The sequence below is a fragment of the Engystomops pustulosus genome, chromosome 9, assembly GCF_040894005.1.
Source record: "Engystomops pustulosus chromosome 9, aEngPut4.maternal, whole genome shotgun sequence".
In the NCBI taxonomy this organism is placed as follows: domain Eukaryota; kingdom Metazoa; phylum Chordata; class Amphibia; order Anura; family Leptodactylidae; genus Engystomops; species Engystomops pustulosus.
The window spans coordinates 22,050,818-22,074,736 of record NC_092419.1 but is presented as its reverse complement, the minus strand read 5'-3'; the positions used below and the strand labels follow the sequence as shown (position 1 = coordinate 22,074,736).

The 23,919-nt window shown below is 41.8% G+C and overlaps 1 protein-coding gene across 1 annotated transcript in view; it reads left to right on the top strand.

Annotated features, from left to right (window-relative positions):
- The window catches only part of TNMD (tenomodulin), a 33,371-nt gene extending 14,013 nt beyond the window's left edge, over window positions 1–19,358 (top strand). Inside the window, exons 3-7 of the mRNA XM_072123496.1 lie at window positions 3,446–3,586; window positions 4,803–4,904; window positions 7,584–7,737; window positions 8,979–9,124; window positions 18,918–19,358. Coding sequence (XP_071979597.1) covers window positions 3,446–3,586; window positions 4,803–4,904; window positions 7,584–7,737; window positions 8,979–9,124; window positions 18,918–19,127 — 753 coding nt within the window. The 3' untranslated portion in view covers window positions 19,128–19,358. The remainder of the gene's footprint in view (window positions 1–3,445; window positions 3,587–4,802; window positions 4,905–7,583; window positions 7,738–8,978; window positions 9,125–18,917) is intronic.
- Window positions 19,359–23,919: the final 4,561 nt, after the last annotated feature.

Sequence of the window (23,919 nt, the reverse complement as noted above, 5' to 3'; positions counted from 1 at the left end):
GCACAGTACTACTACTCTTATTCTGTATATGTATATAAGAACAACACAGTAGTCCTACTCCTATCCTGCATATATATGCCAACAAAGTATTACTAATCATATTCTGTATATATGGGCACAGCACAGTACTACTACTCATATCCTGTATATATGGGTACAGCACAGTACTACTACTCATATTCTGTATATGTAGGCACAGCACAGTACTACTACTCCTATTCTGTATATATGGGCACAGCACAGTACTACTACTCCTATCCTGTATATATGGGCACAGCACAGTACTACTACTCCTATCCTGTATATATGGGCACAGCACAGTACTACTACTCCTATCCTGTATATATGGGCACAGCACAGTACTACTACTCCTATCCTGTATATATGGGCACAGCAGAGTACTAATACTCCAATCCTGTATATATGAGCACAGCACAGTACTACTACTACTACTCCTATCCTATATATAGGCACAGCACAGTACTAATACTCCTATCCTATATATAGGCACAGCACAGTACTGCTACTCCTATCCTGTATATATGAGCACAGCACAGTACTACTACTCCTATCCTGTATATATGGGCACAGCAGAGTACTACTACTCCTATCCTGTATATATGGACACAGTACAGTACTACTACTACTCCTATCCTATATATAGGCACAGCACAGTACTAATACTCCTATCCTATATATAGGCACAGCACAGTACTGCTACTCCTATCCTGTATATATGAGCACAGTACTAATACTCCTATCCTGTATATATGAGCACAGCACAGTACTACTAGTCCTATGCTGTATATATGGGTACAGCACAGTACTACTACTCCTATCCTGTATATATGGATACAGCACAGTACTAATACTCCAATCCTGTATATATGAGCACAGCACAGTACTACTAGTCCTATGCTGTATATATGGGTACAGCACAGTACTGCTACTCGTATCCTGTATATATGAGCACAGCACAGTACTAATACTCCAATCCTGTATATATGAGCACAGCACAGTACTAATACTCCTATCCTGTATATATGAGCACAGCACAGTACTACTAGTCCTATGCTGTATATATGGGTACAGCACAGTACTACTACTCCTATCCTGTATATATGGATACAGCACAGTACTACTACTTCTATCCTGTATAAATGGATACAGAACAGTACTAATACTCCTATCCTGTATATATAGGCACAGCACAGTACTACTACTCCTATCCTGTATATATGAGCACATCACAGTACTACTACTCCTATCCTGTATATATGAGCACAGCACAGTACTACTACTCCTATCCTGTATATATGAGCAGAGCACAGTACTACTACTATCCTGTATATATGGGCACAGCACAGTACTACTACCCCTATCCTGTATATATGAGCACAGCACAGCACTACTACTCCTATCCTGTATATATCAGCACAGCACAATACTACTACTCCTATCCTGTATATATGAGCTCAGCACAGTACTACTCCTCCTATCCTGTATATATGGGCACAGCACAGTACTACTACTCCTCCTATCCTGTATATATGGGCACAGCACAGTACTACTACTACTCCTATCCTGTATATATGGGCACAGCACAATACTACTACTCCTATCCTGTATATATGAGCACAGCACAGTACTACTACTCCTATCCTGTATATATGGGCACAGCACAGTACTACTACTCCTCCTATCCTGTATATATGAGCACAGCACAGTATTACTACTCCTATCCTGTATATATGGGCACAGCACAGTACTACTACTCCTATCCTATATATATGGACACAGCACAGTACTACTACTCCTATCCTGTATATATGGACACAGCACAGTACTACTACTCCTATCCTGTATATATGAGCACAGCATATATGTATATATGAGGCTACACATCGCGGCAACTCCACGCCCCAGTAACCTCTTTTCTCCACCTACCATTGCATCTTCGTAGCTGCGCGTCCTCGTCCGAGTACCCGGCATCTGCGCAAGCACGGTAGCCCCGGCCTCAGAGTTGTGGCTGCGCACCCGCAGAAAGCCGGGTATTCGGATAAGGGTGCACAGCAACGAAGAGCTGCGCGCCGTAGATGCAATGATAGAAAGGTGGAGAAAAGAGGCTACTGGGGCGTGGAGTAGCCGCGACGTGTGGCTGCATCCTTAAGGCAATAAAGCTTTATGTACACAGCTACAGCGCTGATTCAGCAGAGATCTCGGAGCTTTGTGGTCTCTTGTTTTATCTTCTGATGTTTTTCTTCATGTTTCTTCCGCTGTTAGAGTATTAAATGGGATTATGAGAGACGAGTCCTGTGACACATTCCCGTGGTCACATGACACATTCCCAATTTTTTCAGGTTCCAGATATTGTTATTATGTTGCGTTGAGGATTCAAAAAGTGGAGACCAATATGGGCCCCTATTAGTAGGGGTGGCTCCAGCCATGTCCCTAGGTCCTTTATGGGTCCTGTATTCTACCTCCATGGGCCCCTATTACTATATAATGGGGCAGCGGGTGGGACCGGTCAGGCCCCCAAATCTCTATGGGTGCCTATTTGTATAGTGGTGCAAGGGGTGTGATCAGTCATAGCCCAGGTCCTCTACCTTTTTGGGCACCTGGTCCTACCTCTAAGGGCGCCTATTAGTATTATAGTGCAGGGGTGGGACTGGTCATGCCCCCAGGTTCACTACCTCTATGGGCCCCTGATCCTACCTCTATGGGTGCCTATTAGTATAATGGTGTAGGGGGTGGGACTAGTCATGCCCCCAGGTTTGCTACCTCTATGGGCCCCTGATCCTACCTCCATGGGTGCCTATTAGTAGAATGGTGCAGGGGTACGGACTGGTCATGCCCCCAGGTTCGCTATCTCTATGGGCCCCTGCTCCTACCTCTATGGGCCCCTGATCCTACCTCTATAGGTGCCTATTAGTAAAATGGTGTAGGGGGTGGGACTAGTCATGCCCCCAGGTCCTCTACCTCTATGGGCCCCTGATCCTACCTCCATGGGTGGCTATTAGTAGAATGGTGCAGGCGTTGGGACTGGTCATACCCCCAGGTTCACTATCTCAATGGGCCCCTGCTCCTACCTCTATGGGCCCCTGATCCTACCTCTATAGGTGCCTATTAGTATAATGGTGCAGGGGTTGGGACTGGTCATGGCCCCAGGTTCGCTATCTCTACGGCCCCCTGCTCCTACCTCTATGCGCCCCTATCAGTATAATGGTGCAGTTTCCATAGATTACTACACACCAGGCAGCCGGTACCTTTACCATTAATATCTCTCGTTTCTAATGACTCGGTGAAGCAGCAGAAAACCTTTGATTTGTTATATAAAGTCCTTGCAGCTTTTATTACCGCGGCTGAAATTGCATTTTAAAATGGCTCCATAAAACAATCTTGTCCTCCATGATGATTCCGTGTCTCTCCCCCTTGTCTCCCGCAGGTCTATGATGTGGAATACAAATTCTACAGCGAGGGTGAGAAGACAACGGTCCTGATGGAGATCGATCCACGCAACAAAATTGAAACTTTTCGGACTGAGAACGGCACGGATAATGCGGTGGAGATCCACGACTTTAACCACGTGAGTCCTGGACAAACTTCCCAGCTCAGCCTCTTCCTATAGATTTTCTCTGCCTGTAATAAAATCTGTGGATGAGGAAAATGAGGCGTCGATGCAGAACACTCTGCGAACCAAACGCGCTAACGACATCAGTTATGATTGGATTTCTCATTCTGTTTTTCCTGTTTTTATTGATGGAGAACAGTTTTCACATTGATAAACAGCGATATTTCCAAACAACGGAGCGAGAAATATAGATCCGCTAAAGAATGAGTGCGACGTGTAATAATTGCTGCTGTGTAATACGTGGGCCATAGTCTATTGATACATTGGGGCTCATTTACTAAGGGTCCTGCGGCCGTACTTTGGTTGGATAGTCCGACAATTTCAGATCCGTGCCACATTTAGCAGAGGATTTTGGCGCATGCGATCAGATTTTGGCCGACTTTCATTTGATACAAATCGGTGGCCGTCGGACAACCAGACTGATTCAGACTAAGCGCGGGATTTAAAATTCTAATTATGTTGCAAGACATGCACTCACATACCCATTGGGGCACATTTACTTACCCGGTCCTGCGCGATCCCTGATACGGAATGTCCGCCGGGAGGCACATCTGCCGCGATTCAAGAAAATCGTGCGCCCGATTTCCTGCTTGTGTCACTTCCCCGCTCAGGTCCGCCAGAGTTCACCATCTTCCTCCCAGTGCATGTCAGTGCATTGGATGCGACACAAATTTAAATGTTTAATCCCGCGCTTAGTCTGAATCCGTCAGATCACATCTAATGACCCCAACCCTGATTTCTGTTGCATGAAAGCCGGCGCCAATGAGCCAAAATCTGATCACGTGCGACACAATCTCCAGAGCGATTCCCGAAATACAATCTAATACAATCTAAATGGAATATGAGAATGCAGACTCATTGGCCCAAAACGAGAAAGGATGCAGCCTCTGTGTCCTTTCTTGAATTTATGTGACTGAGAGGATAAACTTCAATTCATTCTTAGATGTTTTACCTTAATATTAATAATAATAACCTTCTGATATTTACTGAATAATCGTTGTGTCCTCGAACTTCTCTTTTAAGATCCTCCAGTATGACAGGTAGGAGGCTTCATCTCCAGTGACACATCTCACCCACTCCAGTGTTGGCTGTAGGTTTGGGGTGATGAGTGATATTTTGGGGAATGTGCCTGGCACCAGATGACTTCATCTTCTCATCCTTCTATTTTTAGGGATTTACTGGCATTTACTTCGCTGGACTGGAAAAATGCTTCATCAGAAGTCAGAGTAAAGAAATCCCAATTATGGAGGAGACGGAGCTGCTGGAGGTGGAGGTGTGGCGCTATGTGGGGTCTATGTCAGCAATGTGGGGGCCCATGGCAGTGGAAGGGACCAAAGTCTTTAATATTAACTGACTGATCGCAAAGACTGCAGCAAGGATGATAAATATGGGACTGGATAGGGGATCAGAACAGGCCCGTAATATTTGTAAGACCTACACATAACGACTCTACTCTGATGTCACCTACACTGTGATGACTTTGATAGGTACCGCCCTGGTGGTCTCCCTCCAGCAAAGTCCAGATACTTGAATAGAGGTTAAAGGGTGAAAAAGGAGGGGGTGACTTATCAGGAGAATCAGGAGACCCTGATTATCATAAGAGTTCACTGTATGAATGGAGAAGTGGTGCACATGAGAAAACAGCGCTTCCCTCCCTGCTCAGAGATAGGTATCTTCTGTAGACCCATATAAGTTGGATTTCAGTGATTGGACGCCCAGTGATTAGGCCATACCGTGGACAGGACATAGGTGTACTTACTGGGAAACCCCTTTAAAGGGAACCTGTCACCAGGAGACCCATTTTTAGCACTCCCCCAGTCCCCACAGAGCATAGGACATACACTGCCAAAGTGTTTTTGTATGAAAAATAGGTTGTACAGAAAAAAAAAGATATGTTATAGTGTACCTTTCATTAGCATCTGCTGTGTGACTAGGCAGTTGCCAATAGGGAGGGGCTGGAAAGGAGCAGTTCCCCCCCACCCTTGGGAAACTGCTCCTCCATGTGTCCTTTTCAAATATATGAATAACTCCCCACACTCGGGATTGGCTGTAGAGGAGCAGGGGGCATCGCTAAGCCAAGTGATGGGTGTATTCATATATTTGAAAAGGTCACATGGAGGAGCAGTTTCCCAAGGGTGGGGGGAACTGCTCCTTTCCAGCCACTCCCAGGGGACGAGTGCCTAGTCACTTTGGCAGAGTATGTACTATGTTCTGTGGGGACTGGGGGAGTGCTACAAATGGGTCTCCTGGTGACAGGTTCCCTTCAACGTCTGTTTTCTTCTTACGTGCAGGGGGTCTTTTAGCCCCCTCAAGCACTGGAACCTGGGTGCTTTGTCTACACTCAAAAAGCTATGGCCCTAGGGTGCTTATTGGAATAAGAGACATACAAAGAGGACAGTAGCTTCTGCACCTAAAAGTCTGTAGTGGAAGGCTGTGTGAAGGGGCATAACTGTAGACACCCCCTTATGTAATTCATTCACAGTCTAACTTTCATATCCCAACACACAGCTGAACTTCACAGGTGACATTTATTTGTTTTTGCATAGAAATATAAGAAAATATACATATAAAAAACACAAAGAAATAACAAAGTAACAATATTGACCATTGAGCCCCCGTGTCCCTGGATCAGTGGTAAAGTGAGAGGCATGAGAATAGAAATGGCTCACAGTATTCTGAATCCTGGGTGTAGAGTGCTCCCTGATCCACAGATGTTTCTTAATGACGGACAGAAGATACATTGTTTCACTTTAAGTTCCATGACGACAACAATAAATCAATTTCACAAATTTCTACCGACTCCCAAACAACAAAGCAAGAGACTGAAAACATCCATCATGTGTGAGACATCAGTGCGGGGGTCCGCTCACATCTGGGGGTCATTACCTCTCCTCCCACTGGATTTATGAGAAACTTTCCAATTGTTTTATTATATTTTATTGTCAAACAGGAAAATAATTTAACTTCTGTAAAGAGAGGAGAAGCCAGAGACTAAAATAGTCACCCGGAAATATCCAGAAGGAATGGAACATTTACAGGATGATTATGGGGAAAGGACAGGAAGAAAGGAAATTAGAAAGGAAGAGAGAGGGAGGGAAATAGGAAGGAAGGAGAAAGATGGAGGGAAGGAAACACAAGAGGAAGAGGGATGTAAGGAGCATGGACAGAGAAAGGGATGAAGAGATAAAGGACTGAGAAATGAAAATGGAAGGAAGAAAATAGAAAGAATGAAATGATGACAGAATAAAGAATGAAAGGAATGAATGAAAAAAAGAGGCAGGGAGATAACATAAAGGAGCAGGAATAGGGGATTTAAAGAGGAAGAGAAGAAAGGATATTGAGAGTGAAGAGCGTAAAAGGAAGAAAGAATATAATGAATATGAAAGAAGAAACGGAGGGAGCAACACAGGAGGATAGAGGGAAGAAGGATAAAGGTAAAGAAAATAAACAAACAGAATGGAAGGGGGAAATAAGGAAGGAATAAAGGTAGAAAGAAGTGAAAGAAAGAAAGGAATAGATGAGAAGAAAGCGAGAAGTTACGGAAAGTAATAATGTAAAGGAGAGTGAAGTAAAGAAGAAAGGAAGGAAGAGGGTAATGGAGGGAGTGCAGGAAGGAAAGAAAGTGGAGATGATGAAAGGAAAGGAGGTAAGAAGGAAGAAAGGAAGGAAGGGGGTAATGGAGGGAGTGCAGGAAAGAAAGAAGGTGGAGATGATGAAAGGAGAGGAGGTATGAAGGAAGAAAGGAAGGAACAAAGAAAGAAAGGAAGCGGGTAATGGAGAGAGTGCAGGAAGGAAAGATGAAGGCGGAGATGTTGAAAGGAGAGGAAGTATGAAGGAAGGAAGGAACAAAGAAAGAAAGGAAGGAAGGCTCGGAGCTGTACTGTACAAAACTGTAAGAAATACATCCCATTCCAGACTGAGATAAGAATCATGTCTCCCCTCTTCTCCGCAGGAGGGGGACATCACCAGCACCGTCTATGAGCAGTCCATGTTCTGGGTTCCCTCGGAGACTCCCATAGAGGACACAGATTTCCTGAAGAATTCCAGGATCCTGGAGCTGTGTCACAACAAGTCTGTGCACTGGATCTACCCTGCGTCTGCATCAGGTGAGAGAAGTGGGGGAGACAGGAGAACGTAAGATACAGATCCACATTGATCCTCTATGACATCTTCATCTAAGAAAGTTGTGCTCCATTTCGGCTCTTTCAAAGTTTCTGATTAAATTCCCTTTAATTCTAGCACAGCAAATCTTGTTATCAGCCTACATGTCACCAGCTCCTCTCTAAGTGCACTAGAGGTATGTCCTCACACTGCTGTGCACTGAGCTCCCTGCATGTAGCCTCTCATGGTTAGAAATCCCCCCTGTATTCTATAGTTCTCGGTGTATTCTACTGTATTTAGAAAACTTTTAACAAATCTGCAGTAAATGGAGACAATCTACTTTCATACCCTTACAAAATAGATTTCTTTTCCATTCAGTGACAGGAAGCAGATTTATTGAAAGTTTAATATTTAAAGTATTTCAAAAGGTTCCAGAACTTTTCCTTATTTCATGATCTTTACATGAAACCAGTTCCATTACACAGAATATATACTGTAATACCTGGCAGCGCTGATTAAAGCCCCGGCGTCAGGTAATAACAGAGAAGGAATCGCTAATTACAGCTAATTAATAAATCTTCAAAGCCGCGCACATTCTGCTGATGCAGACAATCCAATTATAGCTCATTTATGGAAAAATATAAGTTATTGTTTATTACAGTCAGTGACTAATTTCACTATTATCTAATCACAGGGGACACGGCGCATGGGGAATTACTCATAGGATCGGATAGAATAATAGAATAAACGTAATATTAGAGAGATAGATATGAGATAGATAGATAGATAGATAGATAGAGGGATATATATGAGATAGATAGATAGATAGATAGATAGATAGATAGATATGAAATAGATAGACATGAGATAGATAGATAGATAGATAGATAGATAGATATGAGATAGATATGAGATAGATAGATAGATATGAGATAGATATGAGATAGATAGATAGATATGAGATAGATATGAGATAGATAGATATGAGATAGATAGATATGAGATAGATAGATATGAGATAGATAGATGATAGATATGAGATAGATAGATAGATAGATATGAGATAGATAGATATGAGATAGATAGATAGATAGATAGATATGAGATAGATAGATAGATAGATTGATTGATTGATAGGAGATAGATAGATAGATAGATAGATATGCAATAGATACAAATATGTAGATAGAATCATGTGTCTTCTTCTTTTGTCATTTCTCTTTTCTGTTGGTGTTTTTCCTCCTAGTACCAGAATTTCAGGATTTTGATGACGGAGAGGACGTGGAGGCTGTGGCAGAAAAAAAGTTACTTTTGACTAAAGATCAAAGAGTCGAAAAGCAGAAACGTCAGTCCAGATCCCTGACTGAGGAGGACCTGCCTGTCAATGACTATGTGAGTGCGACCATAGTATGCAATGTATTTACCATGTATAGCCTGATGGAGGAGCCGGGTCTCACATTACAGGGCTGACTTATAGGGAGGGTTCTAGGGGCACACACCCCAGGGCCCCCACCACTGTAATCATAAGGGGGGGGGTCACCCACTAGCTATTACTGCTGTATTATTATTATTTATTTAAGTTATTATTATTATTTAAGTTATTTAAGTTTCCTATAAATAAACAGTAAATCTCGTGTTGGTCCGGCTATGGCGCTGTTCTGCCCCTATGAACCGGGTCCAGCTGTGAGTAACAGACGTTTTTGTGAACATCAATGTAAATAATGAATGTGTTCTCCTGTAATAATGTTATGGAGAAGATCTGACGCCTTTGAGTTGGAACATCTAGAAAAAAAAAACGCTAACAGGACTGATTTGCAACCAGGATAATTAGAGGAACAGTGACGGCCCCTAAATGAATTAAAAAGGGAGCGCGGAATAATGGATTGATGTATCCAGACTGCGCGGCGTAACAGATACATGACAAAGGGAAGAGCCTTTAATGTTGCGATAAGTAACCGTCAGCGCGTTCCGCTTTGATGATCCCTTTATGTCTTCACTTGATAAAACACAAGGTGTTAAAAGAGAAAGTTATAGATAAAAACAGAGGAATGATAATAAAGTCCTGTGCCCGTCTTTCATTCTCCGCCCGCCGCTGTACATCAAGCGCCCGCGCGACAGATGGGTCATCAATATTCATCATATGACACATTCAGATACCTCCGATGCCTATATCATACATACGTCTTGGCACCGCTTTAGGGAACGGCATTCCGGCAGATGCTTCGCGAGACGTCACTCTGCTCCCTGGTACTGAAGGGGTCACAGTGTAAAAGTACTAAGGATCATTGGGGAATGGTCTGTAGCGGATTATGTAGATCATAGGCCGGGGCTGTTCCCCACTGTCACTACATAAAGTCTTCAGTCCACATGTATAAAGGGAATCTGTCAGCAACTTTCATGAAAAATTGTGAAAAAATGGATTTACACTAGAGATTTGTGACAACGCAAGGTATTTCCTCACACTGCTGTGCTCTTACCTTTTTGAATTTATGCATTAGTCCCTCCTTTTATAGCAGACTTCTGTTTGGAGACTACAGCGATCACTCGGGATAATCGGGAGAGGCAGGAGGTAACCAGGAGAGGCAGGGCCCCTTAGAAGACTTCTGAGTGGGGCCCCCTTCCAGCTTAAAAATATATGCATTACACTTATACATGTATATACTGATACACACACATATACACCATATATACCGTACATCACTTGACAGTGTGCAGCATAATGGGGGTCATTTACTAAGGGCCCGATTCGCGTTTTCCCTATGTGTTACCCGAATATTTCCGATTTGCGCCGATTTCCCCTGAATTGCCCCGGGATTTTGGTGCACGCGATCGGATCGTGGTGCATCGGCGCTGGCATGCACGCGACGGAACTCAGGGGTGTGGCCGAATGAAAACCGGAGGGATTCAGAAAAACCGCCGCATTTAAAAAAAAAAAAAAAACTGTCGCGGAGCTTGCGCTAGCCTTCACTCAGCCCGGCTCGGTGAACTCCAGTGCGTTCCGATGCTTTTTAGCGCAGCAGTGCCACCTGGTGGATGGCGGAGGAATTACCTTAATGAATCCCGGCCGGACCTGAATCCAGCGCAGAGAACGCGCCGCTGGATCGCGAATGGACCGGGTAAGTAAATCTGCCCCATTATGTATATAATGGTGCACTTCCTAAATTATTTTGTCTTAGGTTTGGTGTTCGGGCCCCCTGACACTGCGGGCCCCATAGTGGCTGCTATCGCTGTAGTTATGCCCCTGGGGAGAGGCTGTGCTGCAGTTGTGTGCAGAGTGCAAGCTGTAAACTAGGAATTGAGTGTGCGGCTTGTTGTGGCCTAGCCACAGATATCACAATAGTGAGGCCCAGTGTGAAGTAAGAAGAAGGGGGGCAATTGAGAATAAGGTTCCCCCTGGGGCACTCCCAGTGTAGGTGACAGGTCCTGGCTGACGGTAACGGTAGGTGGCTTTAGCCAGAGACTCACCCTGGAAATGGAAAAGATGAAAAACGTGCAGTTCCTTTATAAGAAGAAATCAGTAGCAGGTGACATGCCGTACAGAATTTCTCCCTCTGAGAGAAAGCAATGAATGGAATCAATCTGTACAGAGCCGAAACGGTTCATCAGCACAATATCAGAAATCTGTCAGTTTACACAGAAATCTAAAATCAGACACCATGAATCCCAGAACTGAACCTGTATTTATAGATTTTGCCCCAGCTCTGGAAGGTTCTCGGGAGCTAACCAATCAGCAGACTACCACTACCTCAGGAAAACTTCTAACATAAATGAAACTTTAACTCTTTGGGAGTAACACGCAGAAATGTATAACTATCCTAGTAGGCTGAATGACATTGCATACTACAATACAATGCAGCCTAATAGGAGGATTGCTACTGTATCTGAACCATAGAAAGATGAGTTATGTTGGTCAGTCCTACAGTCCTAAAGGGGCCACATCAGTAAGAACTTAACTGTTTGGCATTACAGTAAGAGCACCTAAGTGTTGCACGTGGAGAAGCTATTATGCTACAATACAAATAATTGTTTTACAACTCTTTTGGGTGGCTTCCTAAACTTTTGGCTCCTGTGCCTCAGTTTGCCTCTCCCCTCTCTAGAGAGCTTCTGTCTTGTTCCTAGAAGGAGGGAGGATGAGAAGAGCAGAACTAAGCGAAGAATTAAGGAGCTACACAGTTTCTTTTAGGCACTTGTACTGATCATTCATGCAAATTTTAACGTCACCTTTGTTTCTGGTTAGGCTTAAGCTTTGCTCCACTGTCGCAGGGCTGTGTATCAGGTTGTATAGGGATCATTGACAAGATGATAGTAAAATCCAGTTATCCTAACTGGTCCTAAACTACAGCAGGACATTCTATGGAATAGGAAGAAATACAGATATATCTAGTGAGATGACAATTCATTGAGTTAGACTCTCACCTTTCTTTTTCTTCTCCATCCAGCCCAGTTCTCTGTGATATCTTCATCTGATCAATACAGGATTTCCTTCTAAGACATCTTTAGACTCTCGCTTCTGTAACAATCCTCTATAGATATCTTCACAAATAACACAGACCCTGGACTAGTCCTATATGAATTCAGATCCCTAATGTCAGTCTTACCCTCCCACTATGTCCAGTGCAATGTCCAGTCAGCTCCAGACTTGTTGTATAAAGGTTCATATAGGCAAGTGAGGACATGCTGCACCATGAAGGACTACAACACCCATTGGGGCAGATTTACTTACCCGGTCCGTTCGCGATCCAGCGGCGCGTTCTCTGCGGTGGATTCGGGTCCGGCCGGGATTCACTAAGGCAGTTCCTCCGCCGTCCACCAGGTGGCGCTGCTGCGCTGAAGTTCCCGGAGGCGCGCTGGAATGCCCTGAAATTCGCCGGCCTATACCTGGTGAAGGTAAGTGTAATTTTCGCAACACATTTTTTTTCTTAAATGCGGCGGTTTTTCCGAATCCGTCGGGTTTTCGTTCGGCCACGCCCCCCGATTTCCGTCGCGTGCATGCCAGTGCCGATGCGCCACAATCCGATCGCGTGCGCCAAAATCCCGGGGCAAATCAGGTACAATCGGCGCAAATCGGAAATATTCGGGTAACACGTCGGGAAAACGCGAATCGGGCCCTTAGTAAATGACTCCCATAGTGTGTATTATATAGGAAAATATGTTAAGGATTAATTATGTATTTAATGGGCAAGATGCAAAAACACAAAGTATTTAATCAATCTGCAATTTATTTATATTCGGTCACAAATTAATTGTTGGCAGATTTTCATGGGGAAATGTGGAAAATGTGAGACAGTATTTTAAAGCAGCGGGAGACCGTCAACGAATTTGCGGGGAGTTGATACATCTGATGCATTGGATATTATGGAGTATATAGATGGTATATAGTATTATGGATGGTCGGGGGGATACATTGTATCATGGAGTCTATAGATAATATATATAGTATTATGGATGGTCAGGTGTGGGACAGGCGGGGGGGGGGGGGTGGAGAGAAGGGCAGGTGGGGGCTGGTAGGGGGTGGAGAGCAGGGCTGGTTGGGGGCAGGTGGGGGGCAAAGAGCAGGGCAGGTGGGGGCAGAGAGTTGGGCAGATGGGGGGTGGAGAGCAGGGCAGTCATGGGCAAATGGCAGGGCAGGTGGGGGGCAGAGAGTATGGCAAGTGGGGGGTGGCAGGCGGGGGGTGGAGAGCAGGGCAGGCGGAGGGGGCGCTGGGCTGGCATGTACATCTCAGGCCACTATATATTCTACAGTCTCTGCCAGAAAACTGGTGGACACTACTATAGCTACAATCTCCACCACGTCAGACCTGGCATAAACAAGTCCAACACGACAGAGAAGGGTTTCGGGATCTACTAAGAGGTCGGTGCAACTTTCCACAGAAACTGGTGGAAATGGGGCCATATACACACATAGGGCCAGAGCCTGAATAATCGGGCAGTAAGTGCCGTGTCCTCCCTACACAGACTCTTATTTATGGTGGTGACATTTTTGTTGTTATTTTTTGCAACAAAAGTTTGTGGTACAGAGTCTCCACTCAGGGCGTTAATGTCAGATCGCGCCCCACGCCCCTCCCGCTGTCAGGTCTTTCCCTCTCTGAGACTCTAATGAGGAGTTAATGGGTTGCCAATTACACATGCAAATGAGACGATTGTAACTGTACCTGAAGGCATAACCTGCCACATCCACATCTTCCCAAATCCATCATTTTTATTTAAATAATCTTCTTTCTGATCCCGGAGATTTCACACACACAAAAAAAAAATTACAATAAATATTAAAGCTTGAGATGAGACTGATTATTCCCAGACAATTCATTACCGGACCGGGATATATTCCATATATTATGATGGTTATGATGAATGGGCCGAGCCTCCGACCGGCACAGATGGTATTTACTATAGAGCGGGGAAGGTTAATGATATCAGGACTGGCTGCAAGGAAGACAATTCCCACAATGGCCCTGACCCACATTATATCCAATCCTTACTATCAGCATCAAGGACTCATAGACTGGGAATTAGAAAAAAGTTTATATTGTAAATAAATAATCATCAACCCTACAAGAAAAAGAAGATGAAAGAAAAGCTCAGCAATAAATGTATATCTATATAAATGTAAAGGGACCAATGTTTTAGTGTACTTCAATGTTCTCTAACTGAGTAGCCATAAGATTACATGTCATATCCTTCTAATAATAACACTCAAAAAAATAACAGATATAATACTGCCCCTATTTATAAGAGTAATACATGCTCCTATGTACAAGAATATAACTACTATAATACTGCCCCCTATGTACAGGAATATAACTACTATAATACTGCCCCCTATGTACAAGAATATAACTACTATAATACTGCCCCCTATGTACAAGAATATAACTACTATAATACTGCCCCCTATGTACAGGAATATAACTACTATAATACTGCCCCCTATGTACAAGAATATAACTACTATAATACTGCCCCCTATGTACAAGAATATAACTACTATAATACTGCCCCCTATGTACAAGAATATAACTACTATAATACTGCCCCCTATGTACAAGAATATAACTACTATAATACTGCCCCCTATGTACAGGAATATAACTACTATAATACTGCCCCCTATGTACAGGAATATAACTACTATAATACTGTCCCTATGTACAAGAATATAACTATTATAATACTGCCCCCTAGACTCATAGACTGGGAATTAGAAAAAAGTTTATATTGTAAATAAATAATCATCAACCCTACAAGAAAAAGAAGATGAAAGAAAAGCTCAGCAATAAATGTATATCTATATAAATGTAAAGGGACCAATGTTTTAGTGTACTTCAATGTTCTCTAACTGAGTAGCCATAAGATTACATGTCATATCCTTCTAATAATAACACTCAAAAAAATAACAGATATAATACTGCCCCTATTTATAAGAGTAATACATGCTCCTATGTACAAGAATATAACTACTATAATACTGCCCCCTATGTACAGGAATATAACTACTATAATACTGCCCCCTATGTACAAGAATATAACTACTATAATACTGCCCCCTATGTACAAGAATATAACTACTATAATACTGCCCCCTATGTACAGGAATATAACTACTATAATACTGCCCCCTATGTACAAGAATATAACTACTATAATACTGCCCCCTATGTACAAGAATATAACTACTATAATACTGCCCCCTATGTACAAGAATATAACTACTATAATACTGCCCCCTATGTACAAGAATATAACTACTATAATACTGCCCCCTATGTACAGGAATATAACTACTATAATACTGCCCCCTATGTACAGGAATATAACTACTATAATACTGTCCCTATGTACAAGAATATAACTATTATAATACTGCCCCCTATGTACAAGAATATAACTACTATAATACTGCCCCCTATGTACAAGAATATAACTACTATAATACTGCCCCCTATGTACAAGAATATAACTACTATAATACTGCCCCCTATGTACAAGAATATAACTACTATAATACTGCCCTCTATGTACAAGAATATAACTACTATAATACTGCCCCCTATGTACAGGAATATAACTACTATAACACTGCCCCCTATGTACAAGACTATAACTACTATAATACTGCCCCCTATGTACAAGAATATAACTACTATAATACTGCCCCTATGTACAAGAATATAACTACTATAATACTGCCCCCTATGTACAGGAATATAACTACTATAATACTGTCCCTATGTACAAGAATATAACTATTATAATACTGCCCCCTATGTACAAGAATATAACTATTATAATACTGCCCCCTATGTACAGGAATATAACTACTATAATACTGCCCCCTATGTACAAGAATATAACTACTATAATACTGCCCCCTATGTACAGGAATATAACTACTATAATACTGCCCTCTATGTACAGGAATATAACTACTATAATACTGCCCCCTATGTACAGGAATATAACTACTATAATACTGCCCCCTATGTACAGGAATATAACTACTATAATACTGCCCTCTATGTACAGGAATATAACTACTATAATACTGCCCCCTATGTACAGGAATATAACTACTATAATACTGCCCCCTATGTACAAGAATATAACTACTATAATACTGCCCCCTATGTACAAGAATATAACTACTATAATACTGCCCCCTATGTACAAGAATATAACTACTATAATACTGCCCCCTATGTACAAGAATATAACTACTATAATACTGCCCTCTATGTACAAGAATATAACTACTATAATACTGCCCCCTATGTACAGGAATATAACTACTATAACACTGCCCCCTATGTACAAGACTATAACTACTATAATACTGCCCCCTATGTACAAGAATATAACTACTATAATACTGCCCCTATGTACAAGAATATAACTACTATAATACTGCCCCCTATGTACAGGAATATAACTACTATAATACTGTCCCTATGTACAAGAATATAACTATTATAATACTGCCCCCTATGTACAAGAATATAACTATTATAATACTGCCCCCTATGTACAGGAATATAACTACTATAATACTGCCCCCTATGTACAAGAATATAACTACTATAATACTGCCCCCTATGTACAGGAATATAACTACTATAATACTGCCCTCTATGTACAGGAATATAACTACTATAATACTGCCCCCTATGTACAGGAATATAACTACTATAATACTGCCCCCTATGTACAGGAATATAACTACTATAATACTGCCTCCTATGTACAGGAATATAACTACTATAATACTGCCTCCTATGTACAAGAATATAACTACTATAATACTTCCCCCTATGTACAAGAATATAACTACTATAATACTGCCCCCTATGTACAAGAATATAACTGCTATAATACTGCCCCCTATGTACAAGAATATAACTGCTATAATACTGCCCCCTATGTACAAGAATATAACTACTATAATACTGCTCCTTTGTACAAGAATATAACTACTATAATACTGCCCCCTATGTACAAGAATATAACTACTATAATACTGCCCCCTATGTACAAGAATATAACTACTATAATACTGCCCCCTATGTACAAGAATATAACTACTATAATACTGCCCCCTATGTACAAGAATATAACTACTATAATACTGCCCCCTATGTACAAGAATATAACTACTATAATACTGCCCCCTATGTACAGGAATATAACTACTATAATACTGCTCCTTTGTACAAGAATATAACTACTATAATACTGCCCCCTATGTACAAGAATATAACTACTATAATACTGCTCCTTTGTACAAGAATATAACTACTATAATACTCCCCCCTATGTACAAGAATATAACTACTATAATACTGCCCCCTATGTACAAGAATATAACTACTATAATACTGCCCCCTATGTACAGAAATATAACTACTATAATACTGCTCCCTATGTACAGGAATATAACTACTATAATACTGCCCCCTAGGTACAAGAATATAACTACTATAAAGCTGCCCCCCTATGTACAAGAATATAACTACTATAATACTGCCCCCTATGTACAAAAAAAAATACTATAATACTGTCCCCCAATGTACAGGAATATAACTACTATAATACTGCCTCCTATGTACAAGAATATAACTACTATAATACTGTCCCCTATGTTCAAGAATATAACTATTATAATACTGCCCCTATGTACAAGAATATAACTACTATAATACTGCCCCCTATGTACAAGAATATAACTACTATAATACTGCCCCCTATGTACAAGAATATAACTACTATAATACTGTCCCCCAATGTACAGGAATATAACTACTATAATACTGCCCCCTATGTACAAGAATATAACTACTATAATACTGCCCCCTATGTACAAGAATATAACCACTATAATACTGCCCCCTATGTACAAGAATATAACTACTATAATACTGCCCCCTATGTACAAGAATATAACTACTAAAATACTGCCCCCTATGTACAGGAATATATCTACTATAATACTACCCCCTATGTACAAGAATATAACTACTATAATACTGCCCCCTATGTACAAGAATATAACTACTATAATACTGCCCCCTATGTACAGGAATATAACTACTATAATACTGCCCCTATGTACAGGAATATAACTACTATAATACTGCCCCTATGTACAGGAATATAACTACTATAATACTGCTCCCTATGTACAAGAATATAACTACTATAATACTGTCCCCTATGTACAAGAATATAACCACTATAATACTGCTCCCTATGTACAAGAATATAACTACTATAATACTGCCCCCTATGTACAAGAATATAACTACTATAATACTGCCCCCTATGTACAAGAATATAACTACTATAATACTGCCCCCTATGTACAGGAATATAACTACTATAATACTACCCCCTATGTACAAGAATATAACTACTATAATACTGCCCCCTATTTACAAGAATATAACTACTATAATACTGCCCCCTATGTACAGGAATATAACTACTATAATACTGCCCCTATGTACAGGAATATAACTACTATAATACTGCTCCCTATGTACAAGAATATAATTACTATAATACTGCCTCCTATGTACAAGAATATAACTACTATAATACTGCTCCCTATGTACAAGAATATAATTACTATAACACTGCCCCCTATGTACAAGAATATGTCACTACATCCTTCTGGTTTTCTTTTGTCTTGCAGAGAGAAGTTGGTCTGGACTTCCATCCCATGTGGGATCACAGAGGTTACTGCTGCACTCACTGCCGCCGTGGACAGAGATATTGCCGGCGAGTGTGTGAGCCCCTGCTGGGATACTACCCCTATCCCTACTGTTACGGCTCAGGGCGTGTGATCTGCAGGATAATTATGCCCTGTAACTGGTGGGTGGCCCGGATGCTGGGCAGGGTATAGGCATTAGTGCTCTGCAGTATATTCTGTATCTATTGAGTAGTCATCTGGGGTTTTGTGTTGTCTCAGAGCTACAACTCCCATCATCCGTCCACTGTGTATATTATCCTTGATTATAATTCTGGGGTAAAAATAAGAAAGACTCTGTAAAATAATCAAATGTTTCTAACTCTTGACGCCTATCTGATTATATGCAGTATAATGGTGGGAACGTAGCGTCATGGTAGTAACAAACACACTCAGATACAATGCTGAAATTAAGTGTATAAACCACATGTATACACTGTACCCTGGAGGATTTAAAGGGAACCTACCACCACGAATCTACCTATAAAGGTAGATTGGGTGGTAGGTGCATGTATGGGACATGAGAATAGCTCTTTTTGGAGCTGATCCTCACATCCCCGCTATCTTTTTTAAACCTTTATTGCCCTAATATGTAAATTTTGTAAAGCGGTTACTGGGGCGTGGAGTAGCCTCTTCGCTCCTCCTACCATGACATCTTCGGCGAGCAGCTACTCGTAGCTGTGCGCCCCCTCGTCCAAGAAGCTGGAGTTCTGCGCATGCGCAGGAGCTCCTGCTTTGGAGCAGTGGCCGAGTGGAAGAGGGCCTGCGTTCTGCGCATGTGCAGAAAGCTGGCTTCTCGGACGAGGGCGTGCAGCTACGAGGAGCTGCGCACCGGAGAAGTCGGGGTAGGATGAGCAGAGGCTACTGGGGCGTGGAGTAGCCGAAATGTGTAGCCTCATGTCCGGCTACTCCACACCCCAGTAGCCTCTTTCCAAAATTTACATATTAGGACAATAAAGATTTTAAAATGATAGTGGGGACCTAAGGATTAGCTCTAAAAAGGGCTATCCTCATGTCCTATACATCCACCTTTATAGGTAGAATCGTGGTGGTAGGTTTCCTTTAAGCTTTCTTTCTGGGGCACTTGGTAGAGAGAAAAAATGTAGTCGTAGTCAGCTTCAGCACACTCCTTTGGCAAAAGCAGTCACATATTCTTTGAATACAATATATCATTGTAAATAGGACACATATATATTATATCATCACGAATATCAGAAATATGTGACCCATATGCATTTGGTGATGAAAACACTGTTGCATTAGTTTAAAGGGAACCTGTCATCAGCAATTGCCCTAATAAACCCCTACTATTATATTTTCAAGCAGCGTAAGATGTTCTAGTTTTTGCTTCTTTCATGGTCCAGTGTGATGGCAGTATCCAGTAAATTAGCTTTGAAGTGAGATGTAAATTGGTCAAGGAGGCGGAGAGTTAACACTAATGTCAAGGTGAGGAGCTCTGAAAATCTCCACCTCCTTGACTATATACAACCAACTTACATCTCACTCCAAAGTTGATTTTCTAAATGATACCACCAGACTAGGACATGAAAGAACCATGATCTGGAATGTGTGCAGCTGATTGACATCATATTGGTAGTTGTTTATTAGATCAATTTCTGATGACAGGTTCCCTTTCTATCAAAATCTTAAGAGGAAATTAGAGAAACACTCGGACTGAAGTCTCATTCCCATTTCCCTAACTGTGGAAGACATATATAATATCGGTCTTAAAGGAAACCTACCACTACGCATCTGCCTATGAAGGTAGATCCGGTGTTAGGTGAATCTCCTTTTTAGGGCTAATCCATTACTCCTCTCTATCCTTTCTAATCTTTAATCAGGGAAATATGCAAATTTTCTAAAGAGGCTACTTGGGCGTGGAGGAGCTGGAGGCTACACGGTGCTGCTAAACCACACCCCAGTAGCCTTTTTGCAACTACAAGGACCTGTGCGCACTCATCCATGAAGCCGGAGTTCTGCGCATGCCGAGATCGTGCAGCCACTGGCCTGTGTTCTGTGCATGCGCAGACCTAAGGCTTCGCGGACGAGTGCGCGCAGCTCCTTGCAGCTGTCCGCTGAAGATGTCTGGGTAGGAGGATCAAAGAGGCTACTGGGACGTGGAGTAGCCGTGCAGTGTTCGGCTAATGTACATGTGCATATATTAGGGCTCTATATTTAGAAAATGTATACAAGCCAATGCAACAAGTGTTAAAGATCCTGGTGTTTAATGGGTTTAAGCCAATTATAGTCTAATTAGGAGAATATCAGTTCTACCAAAATGGGAAAATATTTGTCAAGGAGATGATAGAATGTACAAACTACAACACAGAAGCCAATACATATATAATCAGCTCATGATTCTAAGTTTTTAGCTGAAATTTCCCTTTAAGAACATTCCTGGGGCTTGCCCTGTGCTGACAGCCCGTGACCCGCAGTGACCTTTCTTATCATTCCTGGAGTTGTCACTTATATCCCTGCCAGTAATCGCTCATTAATGTAATATTTTATTGTAATTATTGTTACCAGGGAGACATCACACTGTTATTTTTCTATCATTAATAAATCAATATTCCTTGTGGTGTTTTTCTAGAAACTTCTGAGTGTCAGAAATCCTTGTCGCCTCTCGGCCTCTACATCACACAAGTCTTCATTACCTTTAAATACGGTTTTACGGTTCTTCCTTTTACTTCAATGTCAAAAATAAATCTGAAGTCGCTGAAGGGTCTCTAAGTAAATCAAATCCGCAATACGGAATTTAAATTACAAAGACCTCTATAGAGATACCACTGACCCATCATTACATCACTACTGACAATAGATGATGTCACAGCTTATCTCCTCCCCCTCCCTGTACAATGACCTCTATATAGATAACACTGACCCATCATTACATCACTACTGACAATAGATGATGTCACAGCTTATCTCCTCCCCCTCCCTGTACAATGAGCACTATATAGATAACACTGACCCATCATTACATCACTACTGACAATAGATGATGTCACAGCTTATCTCCTCCCCTCCCTGTACAATGACCTCTATATAGATAACACTGACCCATCATTACATCACTGCTGACAATAGATGATGTCACAGCTTATCTCCTCCCCTCCCTGTACAATGACCTGTATATAAATAACACTGACCCATCATTACATCACTACTGACAATAGATGATGTCACAGCTAATCTCCTCCCCCTCCCTGTACAATGACCTCTATATAGATAACACTGACCCATCATTACATCACTGCTGACAATAGATGATGTCACAGCTTATCCCCTCCCCTCCCTGTACAATGACCTCTATATAGATAACACTGACCCATCATTACATCACTACTGACAATAGATGAAGTCACAGCTTATCCCCTCCTCCTCCCTGTACAATGACCTCTATATAGATAACACTGACCCATCATTACATCACTACTGACAATAGATGAGGTCACAGCTTATCTCCTCCCCCTCCCTGTATAATGACCTCTATATAGATAACACTGACCCATCATTACATCACTACTGACAATAGATGATGTCACAGCTTATCTCCTCCCCCTCCCTGTACAATGACCTCTATATGGATAACACTGACCCATCATTACATCACTACTGACAATAGATGATATCACAGCTTATCTCCTCCCCCTCCCTGTACAATGACCTCTATACAGATAACACTGACCCATCATTACATCACTACTGACAATAGATGATGTCACAGCTTATCTCCTCCCCCTCCCCGTACAATGTCCTCTATATAGATAACACTGACCCATCATTACATCACTACTGACAATAGATGATGTCACAGCTTATCTCCTCCCCCTCCCTGTACAATGACCTCTATATAGATAGTACTGACCCATCATTACATCACTACTGACAATAGATGATGTCACAGCTTATCTCCTCCCCCTCCCTGTACAATGATCTCTATATAGATAACACTGACCCATCATTACATCACTACTGACAATAGATGATGTCACAGCTTATCTCCTCCCCCTCCCTGTACAATGACCTCTATATAGATAGTACTGACCCATCATTACATCACTACTGACAATAGATGATGTCACAGCTCATCTCCACCCCCTCCCTGTACAAAGACCTCTATACAGATAGCAGTGACCCATCATTACATCACTACTGACAATAGATGATGTCACAGCTTATCTCCTCCCCCTCCCTGTACAATGATCTCTATATAGATAACACTGACCCATCATTACATCACTACTGACAATAGATGATGTCACAGCTTTTCTCCTCCCCCTCCCTGTACAATGACCTCTATAAAGATAACACTGACCCATCATTACATCACTACTGACAATAGATGATGTCACAGCTTATCTCCTCCCCTCCCTGTACAATGACCTGTATATAGATAACACTGATCCATCATTACATCACCACTGACAATAGATGATGTCACAGCTTATCTCCTCCCCCTCCCTGTACAAAGACCTCTTTACAGATAGCAGTGACCCATCATTACATCACTACTGACAATAGATGATGTCATAGCTTATCTCCTCCCCCTCCCTGTACAATGACCTCTATATACATAACACTGACCCATCATTACATCACTACTGACAATAGATGTCACAGCTTATCTCCTCCCCCTCCTTGTACAATGACCTCTACATAGATAACACTGACCCATCATTACATCACTAATGACAATAGATGATGTCACAGCTTATCTCCTCCTCCTCCCTGTACAATATCCTCTATATAGATAATACTGACCCATCATTACATCACTACTGACAATAGATGATGTCACAGCTTATCTCCTCCCCCTCCCTGTACAATGACCTCTATATAGATAACACTGACCCATCATTACATCACTACTGACAAGAGATGATGTCACAGCTTATCTCCTCCCCCTCCCTGTACAATGACCTCTATATATAGATAACACTGACCC